The sequence below is a fragment of the Geotrypetes seraphini genome, chromosome 3 (genome assembly GCF_902459505.1).
Source record: "Geotrypetes seraphini chromosome 3, aGeoSer1.1, whole genome shotgun sequence".
NCBI lineage: Eukaryota > Metazoa > Chordata > Amphibia > Gymnophiona > Dermophiidae > Geotrypetes > Geotrypetes seraphini.
Window position 1 is genome coordinate 106,347,407 of NC_047086.1, and position 12,251 is coordinate 106,359,657.

Consider the following 12,251-nt stretch of genomic DNA (forward strand, 5'->3'; position numbering starts at 1 on the left):
TAAAGAACGATTATTGATATCTATATATTGAACGTAGTGCCAGCATTGTTCATGTAGGTATTTGAACATCTCTTACAAGATCGAAAAAGTAGTGACAGTAAAACCAAAAAATTCAAAAAAATGTCACTCACCAGCAGTGGGCTACCTCTCTAAGATCTAGCATTAAAAGTCAAAAACAGGTGGTGAAAAGTCTGTTAATGCAGCAATCATTGATGATTCACAGCTGCATGTTAAAACGTTTTTGAGGCTTTTTCTCCACCTGTTTTCGACTTTCAATGTTGGATCTTAGAGAGCCCACTGCTGGTGAGTGACATTTTTTGATTTAAACATTTCTATCATATCTCCCCTCTCCTGCCTTTCCTCCAAAATATACCATATATACTCAAATATAAATCGATCCAAATATAAACTGAGGTAACCTTTTCCCCAAAAAAAGAGGAAATAAAAGGTTGACTCGAATATAAACCGATGTTAGAAATTTGGGTATATGAGTGTCATTTGTCATCCCCACCAGAACACCTGGCCTCAGTCAACCATGCAGAAAACAGAAAAAAAACCTTTTCAAATACAAACACACAAACTAAAAGTACTATTGTATGCAAATGAAACCCTAACGTGCCAGACTCTGCAAACGTACACCACAAAAGAAATAGAAATGCATTTCTTACTGAACAGTTCAAATATAAAAACAACATATAAATTTCAAAGTTGACATATTTTAATCACTAAATTGAAATGAAAAACCATTTTCTACCTTTGTTATCTGGCAATTTTATTTTTTTGGTCTTAAGACCTCCTTATGCATTTGCTGTTTCTTTCCTCTCCTTCACTTTATGCACTATATCTTTCTTTGGCACTGATTTTCATATTCAGTTTTCTTCCATTTTTCTGCCTCATTCTCAAGTGTGATAGCTCTGACACTGTTGAACTCTCTCCCTTCAAATATGAGGCAAGAAACCAATGTGGCCAAATTCAAAGCATGCCTAAAAACCTTTCTCTATAAAGATGCATTTGAAGTATGAATCAGGTTTTTTTGAATTATCTTATTCCCTCCCCAATTTGTTCTTTACCACCCCTTCCCTTTTTTTATTTTATGAAATGTTGTATCCCAAAAGTTTTCCTTTCATTTCATGTATCGTGTCCTTGTTGTCTATTTTACCCTAGCTTGGCATAATTTTTAGATAATGTTTTATTTTTTGTAAATCACTTAGGATTGGTAAGTGGTATATCAAACCATAATAAACTTGAAACTTGAAATCAATCTTCCAACTCTTCCCCTTCCCTCCATCCATGTGCCTCATCTCTTCCCTTCCCTCCATCCATGAGCACTATTTCTTCCCTTTCCCACCATCCGTGTGTACCATCTCTTCCCCTTCCCTTTATCCATGTGCACCATCTCTTCCCTCCTTTACTTCCCTCTATCTATGTGCGCCATCTCTTCCCTCTCTTCCCCTTCCCACCATCCATATGCCACCATCTCCTTCCTCTTTCTGCCCATGGCCTCCCCTGTACCATTCTTTTGTTATGGTCTACCCAAGTGGAAATAGGAAGTTGCTTCAGAGGGAGTAGATCACAGCAAAAGAAAAGTATAGAGGAGGCCACCATCCTAGGTACTCCTACACTCTACTGTCCACTCCTCCCTGCCCCAACCAACATCGCACTTACTGTATAGTCACGATGTTCTGGAAGCCGACGCTCTGTGAAGGGTCTCGAGTGTCTGTGCATTCTCATAGCTTGCTGGACTCCCTTCTAGAATCCCAGAGAGGGTGGAAGCCATCAGGCCTTGAGCATTCACAGATGCTCAAAGCTCTTCAGCCCAACACAGAGCATTAGTGTCAGCTTCCTGAGCATTGGGACTGTAAGTGTGATGTTGTTCTGGGGCAGGGAGGAGCAGGTAGTGGACGATAGGAGTGCCAGTCAATGGGAGGGGGAGATAGGTGTGCCAGTCATTGGGGGGGGGGGGGAGGACATAGCAATAATCATCAGTAGGGATAGCAGGGCTGATCATGGGAAGGGGTAGATGATAGCTGTGTCTGGTATCTGGAAGGGTGGAAAACAGCATTGTTGGTCATCGGGTGAGGAGGGGAGGAAAAAAAGCACCATCATCCAAAGGAGGATCAAATATAAACTGAGAACCCCATTTATAGACCATTGTTTTTGGCCTAAAAATCTCAGTTTATTTTCGAATATATACGGTACATATTGAGATCTTTAAGTCTGTCCCCATACGTCTTATGACGAAGACCACTGACCATTTTAGCAGCCTTCCTCTGGACCAACTCCATCCTCTTTATATCTTTTTGAAGGTGCAGTCTCCAGAATTGTACACAATATTCTAAATGAGGTCTCACCAGAGTCTTATTCAGGGGCATCAATACCTCTTTTTTCCTACTGGCCATACCTCTCCCTATGCACCTTAGCATCTTTCTAGATTTCACCGTCACCTTTTTAACTTGTTTGGCCTTTTTACTATAATTTGGGATTAACATATTGTAATGTAGGATTTTACCATATGCCAAGTCCAGATCTAATAAGGCATATGGAAGGGGCATTTCCTATATTTTCTTAAGTTCAGCGCATTAACTACAGGAGCACTCAAAGCATTAACATGGCATAGTAAAAGAGCTCCTAAGTTATGTTAAAATGTTTATTTGTACATTTTATTATAAATCCTCGAATGGGAGGGGTTATAGTTTTAGAAAGGACTTGACAATCACAAAGGCAGTCACGTAACGAGGGTGAGAGTCACCTGGGGTGGTGGTGCCCCTCCCCTGCCTTCTCTGCCCCCCACCTCCACACACTCCTTCCCCGCCCCCTCCTGCCACGTGCACACCGCTTCCCTTTCCCCAAACCTCTGTAACATTCCTGGTGTGAACAGCAACCCCCAGGCTACTGTTATCCTCTACTATCACTTCCTAGGTGCGGGTCCAGGAAGTGATGTCAGAGGAAGAGCCATAGCAGGTTGGGGGTTGCTGCTCACGTCAGGAACATTACAGATGTATGGGGGAAGGGAAGCGGTGCACACACATGGCAGTGGTGGGTGGCAGGGTGATGGAGAGGAGGATAGGTGCCTGCGCTCTCACCAAAACGGTACCCGGGGTGGACTGCCCATCCCACCTCCCTTTACTATGCCACTGCTCAAAGGTTTTATTTACATGTGGAAAACCCTTTGTAAAAGATTCTCCAGAGGAATACATGTGTATAAGTATGCACATAGACAAGATAGAAATACTTATATACTGTACATTCTAGCCAAAATTCTGTATGTGGCACAAAAAATCAGCACCAATAAAATTTCATGCTAAGTGCTATTTTATAAATGATGCTCAGAATTGGGCGTCGTTTATAGAATAGCACTTTGCACTGAGATCCACGCCTAATTTTAGGGGTGAAGGTTTACACCAAGGGAAATCTGGTGCAAATTATTGTACCTAAATTACACATGGATCTCCCTTATTCTATAAAATTGTATGTTAATTCCATGAACACCCCTGATCAGCCCTCCCCCATGGCTATGCCCTCTTTTTGAGTCCACACATAAAATTTACACGCAGATCCCAGCACTTAAAAATGTGTGGGTAAATTTTAATTAATGCCAATTAGAGCCAGTAGTTGATAATTAGTTCCTAATTATCAGTGCTAATTGGCTTCTTATTCAATTTAATTGCATGCAGAACTTGGATGTGTGTCCGAATTTACGTGTGCAGATTTTAGCACCATATATAGAATTAGGCCATCTGGGCAGGTATTCCCAGAGGTGCTATTATCAATGGTTCTTCACCACAGAGACATGACCCTCCCACCATTAGGCTTTGATAGGAAATGGGTCAAGATGAACTAGCCTGGGGGAAGTGGCCAAGATGGCGGCACTGATTCGGCATTTGTGAGATCACTCTCTGTGATTCTGTTTTCCAGATTTACATGATGCCGCATACAAACACAGTAGAAAAACTCATGCCCTGTTTAACTTTCCTTCTGTAAAGGACTGCAGAAGTAAGAAATTTCATAATCGTAAGCGTTTAGTGTTTCAGGTGGCTCTTTACAATAAAGAACTTCGAACATTGCTGCTCACATCGTGCTTTTATAAACATTTTAGAACACAGCTGAAGACCTATTTTTTTTCCAATCACTTGACTAACTAACTTATTCTTTTCCCTGGATAAAGTTTACTGTTAATAATTTTTTATAAACCATGTTGAACTTACGGCTACGCGGTTAACAAGTACAATGTAATGTAAACGAAAAGGTAATGTGAAGGCTGTTTCCTCCACGACGCCTTTACAACCAGTAAAGCAGCAGACAATTGAGTGGTTTACTGCTGGAGCCTGTCCAAGGAATAGGGTGTCGGTCCCCACTGTGAGAGATGGAGGAGAAGGCCCTACTTCGCTGGGGCATGAAACATTGCTGTTGCTCCCAATATCAGTTGCTCCTCCTTGTCCGGTGTTGGCCGCTGCCCAGTGTGTGGAATATTGGGTTGCTGGAGTTGCAAGGAGGGCCCTAAGGCGGATGAGCTTCCGCCATTGGAAATTTCATCAGAGGAGATAAGTTTCCCCAAGGAGGTGATTCTTGAGGCGATTTGGAAAATGTAATACTGAAGACATCCAGAGAGGTACTTCCTTTGGGAGGGAAAATTGATGCAATATCTAGGTCTGTAGGCCAAAGCAATATGGAGAAAAAAAAATTCAATAACTCAAATACAAACCGAAGTTCAGTCTCTTGAAGAATATGACTGTTGCAATTAAAGATAATCTAGCTATACATAGAAAGGTTGAGAATTACAACTGAAGATTGAATGTACGAGTTTTGAATTTCCCCCACTCCTGGAATTTCCCCTTTTGAAATATTTAAAAGTTATTTGATTAAGAACATAAGAAGTTGCCTCCGCTGAGGCAGACCAGAGGTCCATCTCGCCCAGCGGTCCGCTCCCGCGGCAGCCCATCAGGCCCATTGCCTGTGCAGTGGTCCCAGACTATCCCTATGACCTACCTCTACTCCTATCTGTACCCCTCAATTCCTTTATCCTCTAGGAATCTATCCAAACCTTCTTTGAAGCCTTGTAACGTGCTCCGGCCTATCATAGCCTCCGGAAGCGCATTCCATGTATCCACCACCCTCTGGGTGAAAAAGAACTTTCTGGCATTTGTTCTGAACCTGTCCCCTTTTAATTTCTCCGAGTGCCCCCTTGTACTTGTGGTTCCCCATAATCTAAAAAATCTGTCCCTGTCTACCTTTTCTATACCCTTCAGGATCTTGAAGGTTTCTATCATGTCTCCTCTAAGTCTCTGCTTTTCTAGGGAGAACAGCCCCAGCTTTTTCAGTCTATCAGTATATGGGGGGTTTTCCATACCCTTTATCAGTTTAGTTGCTCTTCTCTGGACTCCCTCAAGTACCGCCATGTCCTTTTTGAGGTTTGGCGACCAGTACTGGACACAGTATTCCAGATGCGGGCACACTATTGCACGATACAGTGGCAGGATGACCTCCTTCGTCCTGGTCATGATACCCTTCTTAATGATACTCAACATTTTGTTTGCTTTTCTTGAGGCTGTGGCGCACTGTGCCGACGCCTTCAAAGTTGTGTCTACCATCACTCCCAGGTCTCTTTCAAGGTTACTTACCCCTAGCAGTGATACCCCATTTTGTAGCTGAGATAGTAAAATATTCTGCTGAATTTATTCCTCTAGTGAACAGGATTTATTATTTACCTATTTCCTCAAAACAAAACCAGGGAGTCCTGGAAGAAGAAAATATTCAGCCAGCCCAATTAGATTTGAATAATATTTTGGCTATACTTGAAGAATCTATTACAGACTCTTTGGTTAGGACTACTTTGTTGGTCTCCTTCATTTTCGAACAGGACTTAAATGCCTGTATTTTTGACATTCTAAATAATTGTTTCATGGTAAAAGAATTTGGGTTTATTTGGATGTAACAAGAATTACACAAGAAAGAAGAAGACAGTTTCTTTCTATGTGACAAGAGACGAGGGTTTTAGGGTCTACTTTTTATTGGCATACCCATGTAAATGCCTTGTGAAATATGCAGATGTTAAATATGTTTTATTTATCCCAAAGCAATTGAGAACCTTTCTGGATTTAAAGAAAATCGCCTCAACATAACTGATTAATGGTAAAAGGGACAGTTGAACAGTGTTTTTGCCTTTCCTTTAAGTTTATTTCCTAAAATGTAGTGCTCATTTATTTTTCCTGCTTTACTCCCTCAATATGTTAACTGTGGTCTAAGCAAGGAAATATTTTCTTTGTATTTATTTTTGACTTTAATATTAATATTCCTACTGTATTTCTATAACAAGAAATTCTTCTTGTAAATTTCAGTCGAAATGATAAATAAAGTAAAAAAAAAAAAAAAGTAAGATGAACAAGCCTGGTATTTCAAATATTGTAAATGTCTTGAACAACCCCTTTGGGAGAATCTAATCACAAAAGCTTGATACCTGTGGAAAAGGCAGATGGACATTTCCTCTTCATTGTTGCAACAATGCCTATAGGGAAGTGTCTGTCTCTTTCTCTTGCTTATCCATTCATACACATAAGTATGTTGACAGCTTGTGGTAGCTACGACAAAGAAATCAGTATTGAAATCCTCAGCTCAATGTGCGGCGGCTGCTAAGAAAGCAAATAGAATGTTAGGAATTATCAGGAAAGGAATGGAAAACAAAGAAGACAATGTTACAATGCCCTTGTATTGCTCTATGGCAGGGGTCTCAAAGTCCCTCCTTGAGGGCCGCAATCCAGTTGGGTTTTCATGATTTCCCCAATGAATATGCATGAGTTCTATGTACATGCACTGCTTACAATGCATATTCATTGGGGAAATCATGAAAACCCAACTGGATTGCGGCCCTCAAGGAGGGACTTTGGGATCCCTGCTCTATGGTATGGCTGCAACTCAAATACTGTGTGTATTTCTGGCTGCCATATTTCAACAAAGATATAGCGGAATTAGAAAAGGTACAGAGAAGGGTAACAAAAATGACAAAAGGGATGTGATGACTTCCCTATGAGGAAAGACTAAAGCAGCTAGGGCTCTTCAGCTTTGAGAAGAAATGGCTCAGGTGTGATATGATAGAGGTCTATAAAATAATGAATGGAATGGAAATGGTAGATGTGAATCGTTTGTTCACTCTTTCCAAAAATACTAGGACTAGGGAGGGACAAGCAATGAAGTTACTAAGTAGTAGATTTAAAATAAACCAAAGAAAATATTTCTTCACACAATATGTAATTAAACTCTGGAATTTGTTGCCAGAGATTGTGGTGAAATCAGTTATTTAGTGGGGTTTAAAAAAGGTTATTGAGATGGCTTGGGGAAATCCACTTCTTATTCCTATGATAAACAGAATAGAATCTGTTTTGCTACTTGGGATCTAGCTAGGTGCTTGGGACCTGGGTTGGTCACTGTTGGAAACAGGATACTGGTATGGCAATTCTTATGTTCTTAATGTAGGAGGGAAAAGGAGGTAGTAAATGAAGGGCAATGATTGAAGGAGAGGAGGAAAGTGGGGAAGTAGAAAGAGGAGAGAGAAGGAAATAATTTGAGAAAGGAAGGATAGTAAAAACATCACACTACAAACCCCTTTAACATAGAATCCCACCCTAAATGTCCCCACATATGCCACACACAGAACCCCTGCCACACAACCTCCTAATAAAATCTACCACACAGATTCCATTCATGTTCTTACACACATACCTACATTATCTCAATAGATATATTTTATACTGCCCATGAGGATCCACAGTTTGTTTATTCCATCCGTACCTAAACAGATGCCATATACTGTATTTCCTCCCACTCACCCACAGAATCCTGCCACCTTACTGAGGCAATCTTCAATTTGCCTTATCTCTTCTTTCATTTAGTTTTCTACACAGACTTGCCCGAGTCTGCACATGGAGGTGTCATGTGTGAGTGTGGAATTTTCAAACTTGTTACGGTTTTGTCTAGGAGATCTTCAAATTATTGAAGTCAAATATTTGGTTCAGTGTAAATAGTTGATGTCTTATGGCATTGTATTTAGGATATAACATTTATTTTTTTTTTTGGGGGGGGGGGAGGGAGGGGTTACTAACCCCCTTTTTACTAAGCCACGGTAGAGATTTCTACCACAGCCTGGAGTGCTAAATGCTTTGACACTGCTTAACGATGCTCATAGAATTCCAACGAGCATCAGAGCATTTAATGCTCCGGTTGAAACCTCTACTGCGGCTTAGTAAATAGGAGGAAAACTATTTTTACCATACTATACGGTATAGTCTCAATAGTTTGTCTGCAGTCATTTATAAAAATTCTTGCAGTTAATTACACCAGCTCCATAAAATGTACAAACTAGAAATTCATTTCCTCCATCCTATTAAAACAAGTTCAAAGGCTGGTCCCTCCTTTGTGAGCCTATACTTTATCCCAGTTTATGCTGTATTATTTTATTGAAAAATTGTCATACTGTCAAGTGCATCAGTTCAGCATTAAAGAGGTCAGTTATTATTATTTTTTTAAAATTCTTTATTGGTTTTTAATCAAAAACAGTGTCATACAAATGAAAGAACAAAAGATATTCCACATATATGAAGTTATTGTGTGGTAACACCATTATCATGCATTACGGTACCTTGGGCACAGTCCATTGCAATAAATGGATCCTGCAGCAGGTAACTTTCAAAAACTGTTGGTAAATGACTCCCGATTCATAAATGCTCTGTTGTTTGCAGCAAGCCTACTGTACACTAATCAGCTATGCTTGTAGAAGACACTCGATGTCAGGAAAGAGGATCAGAAGCATATAGATTAATGTGAAAATTGCCAGTTTTACATTTTCCATGTATTTCATGCAAAATTACTTTCTGTAAATAATAATCAGAAGAACTATTATTACCATGACCGTACTCATAGTAAATTGCATTAATTAACTCGCCTGGCTTGAAAACGCAATAAAATAATGTCGCACAATGTCTAAAATTGTGTAGCCTCTGGACAACGTTAAGGGACAAATAATTCAAAGTCATCCATAGAATTGCAGAGAATAAAGCCTTCTGAAGAATATTTGTCAGGACAGAGAAGCGATTCTACTACATAGATGGTAAAAGATTGTCCTGGTTCTCTGGGCAGCTATTTCCTTACTGAATGTTATAATTCTCTGTGAATGCCTCTTTCTGCTGTCAGGTAGAAATCATGAGAAATGTAATATAAAGTATTTTCTGTCAGTTCTCAGAGAAGTGAAAGAACTGCTAGATAAGGGATAGATGCTAAAAGTAGTATACTCTCTATGCAATGGCGCAGTAAGGGAGGGGCGGGAAGCGGTCTGCCCTGGGTGCCATCTTGGTGGGGGTGCCAGCACCAATCCTTCTCTCCGACCCCCTACTCCCTCTTGACCCCTGTCACACCCCTAGCCTTAAAGCTCGGTTTGTGCCAGGCAGGGGTTTGTCTAATCCTATTACAACTGTCAGAAGAGCTGATCAATGTAGCAAGCCAGAGGGAAAGAATAGGGAAGATGGTTCATTTCCCTTTAAATCTCAGGTAGCTGAGCTCCAGGGAGTGAAAGATGCAGAATGTAACAGCCTGGAACAGCCTGAGATCACTCCCACCTCACCTACCAACTCTCAGCTGCAGAAGCTGATTGCTGCTCCTGAGAGAGTTAGGAAAAAGCTGCAGGCTGGCCCTCCCCCTCAGAGAACTGGGCGTGCCCGACTAAACGTAATAGAAGCTGCTCTGAGGGGAAGGAAGTCAGTCTGCCCTGAGCCTGCTCAGGAAGGAGGTATCCAGGACAATGCTCCTGATCCTCACTGCTCTGCTGATGTGGAAATGCTAGAGTTTGATATTGACCCTGAGACTAACCAGCCAGCAGAGCTTGAATTTATGGATTGCCAGGAATCTGCAGTTTGTCCTGAAGGTATGCCTATGGAAGAATAATAGGATACATGTTTGTGAAACTGTTGGGTTTTTCTTCCAGCTCAGGTGAGCTAATTGTTGGGACTACTTCTCAGCAGCTGTTCCCAGTTGAGGGAAGAAGAAGAGCAGTGCTGCACTTCTCCCTTTTGAGGAACCTTTGAAAAGAAAAAACGTTTTCTTTACTTGAAGAAATCTGCACTGTTAAAGTTTACTTTTGTGGTTGAATGCTGAAGAATGAGGAAGTAAGTGTGGGGAGAATCCACTGTACAACTGGATGGGTTTGTGGGGCCATTTGGGCATTCTGTGTTAACAGATATTTTAGTGGATTCGCTTACTCCCCTCCCCCCACCAACTCCTTTGGAGCTGGCTGGGGCCAAGCCTATTTTCCTCTCAGGCTTGGATACAGCACTACAGGCAGTGCTAATAGCAACCTTGCTAACTGCCTTTCTTTTTGAAGATAACAGTATTGTTTGAAGCTTTACTTTGGCCACTGATGACAAACGTTTTGTAAAGTGTTTTGGTTACTTACCTGTATGGAGATGAGAGCTGAGACATAGTGGTTTTCATCAGCTCTGGTTTTGCTTTGGGGTATTGGTATCGGTGACTTGGAGTACAGACTGAATGGAAGTTGGCTCCCAATCTAAGCCCCAATAAAAGTGACTTGTAGCATGAACTATAAAACTGACTCTTTTGAATTTTTGTTTTCATGCTTTGCCAATGAACATTGAGACCAGCAGGACTTCCAACTTTATGGAAGCACGTCAGGCGTGAGTATTTGTGTGTTTGGACCGAAGCCTACTATATCCACAGGCGCCGGCTCGACCACACCCCCCCTGCCACATGCATGCGCCCCTTCTGTTCCCTTCTACCTTTATAACTTTCCCAGCGTGAGCAGTATCACGAATGTGCTGCCCGCATCAGTGTTGCTCTCTCTGATGGCACTTCTGGGTCCTGCACCAACATGACATGGGCAGCAAGTTCGTGATGCTGCTCATGCCTACAAAATTAAAGAGGGGTGGGGCAGGGAGGTCAGGAAGGAGCGGGGTAGGGGAGGGCACCACGGCCCCAGACACCACTCACCCTCACTATGCCAATGTATCTATGGACTTGATTCTATAACTGGTATCTAGCAATGCCTATCTCCTACGTCTCAGTGCCGTTGTCCAACAACCACTAGGCGACGTTTACAGAATCGTACTTAGTGGTCCCTAAGTGTTGCTAGGTGGCCTAAGGCTTGGGTTTTCCTGTCCTAATTTACCGGCACCTAACACAGACACCTAGTGATGCCTACATCATACCATGCCTATTCTCTGCCCCTAATCATGCCTACTTTGCAGGTGGGCGACATTAGGAACCAGCAGGTGCCTGGACTTAAGTTTCAAGCTTCAAGTTTTTAATAAAAATTTGATACTATCACTTATCAAAACTACTAAGTGAGTTACAATTCTATTTCTATTTTATTTTATTGATTGATTGATTTGAAAAACATACAGACAGTGCAATCAAATACAATAAATTAACCTTTTCCTATCGTGTGTCCCGGATGATGGGACATTCCAAAAAATGTCATTGCCATCGTATGTCCCATGGCATGGGACATACAGTACACCTTCTACCTATCATTTGTCCCATCTATTGGGCCATTGTGTTTACAATAGCTGTAAATGATAACAGAGAATAATACAAAACTTTGCTAAAATAATTACGATTGGAACCAGCGTAACATAAAATTTATTACAATAGGAAAAGGTTAATCTCATAAAACCACTTATATAGAACAAATATATATTAGAATAAACCCTCTATCATATAATCCCTCCCAATAAGGGGAGAGGACAAACATACACAAAATTTTTCCATTAAAATGTAGACAATACTATGACAAACATGAAATGAAAGGTATTTGCGTAGAAATACAATTTGAGACAGAAAAGAGGAACAATTAAGGGAAAAACGAAAGGGGTTGGGTTGCAGAAGACCAATAATAAAAGACTGGTGAATTCTAAAAGTTTGCTATGAGAAACTAAGCTTAAGGCTTGAAATCTTGCAAAAATAGATGACATTTGAGGTGGCCCTTAAAGCGATCAAGGTTTTTCTTCTCAAATTAACACTGGCAAGGTGTTCCAGAGCTGTGGGGTGACTACAGAAAAAAAATGTTGTGCCATTTAGTGCCAATTTTTCTTAATGATGGAATCGTCAGTAGGCATTGGAAAACGCCACTCTGAATTCCACGTGGAAATTATTTAAACATTTTTTGAGCTTTTAATGGCAATGGTCAACTACCATGCTAATTAAACTTATTCAAATGTGAGTTCTGTTCAGAACTGGTCTAGGTGTCCACAATA

The 12,251-nt window shown here is 41.0% G+C and overlaps 1 protein-coding gene across 1 annotated transcript in view; it reads right to left on the reverse strand.

Annotated features, from left to right (window-relative positions):
* Positions 1-3,007: 3,007 nt before the first annotated feature.
* LOC117357727 overlaps positions 3,008-12,251 on the reverse strand; it is a 78,423-nt gene continuing 69,179 nt past the window's right edge. The window contains exons 5-6 of the mRNA XM_033938714.1: positions 6,455-6,575; positions 3,008-4,649 (exon numbers count right to left, since the gene is read on the reverse strand). Of these exons, the coding sequence (XP_033794605.1) occupies positions 4,379-4,649; positions 6,455-6,575 (392 nt within the window). The 3' untranslated portion in view covers positions 3,008-4,378. The remainder of the gene's footprint in view (positions 4,650-6,454; positions 6,576-12,251) is intronic.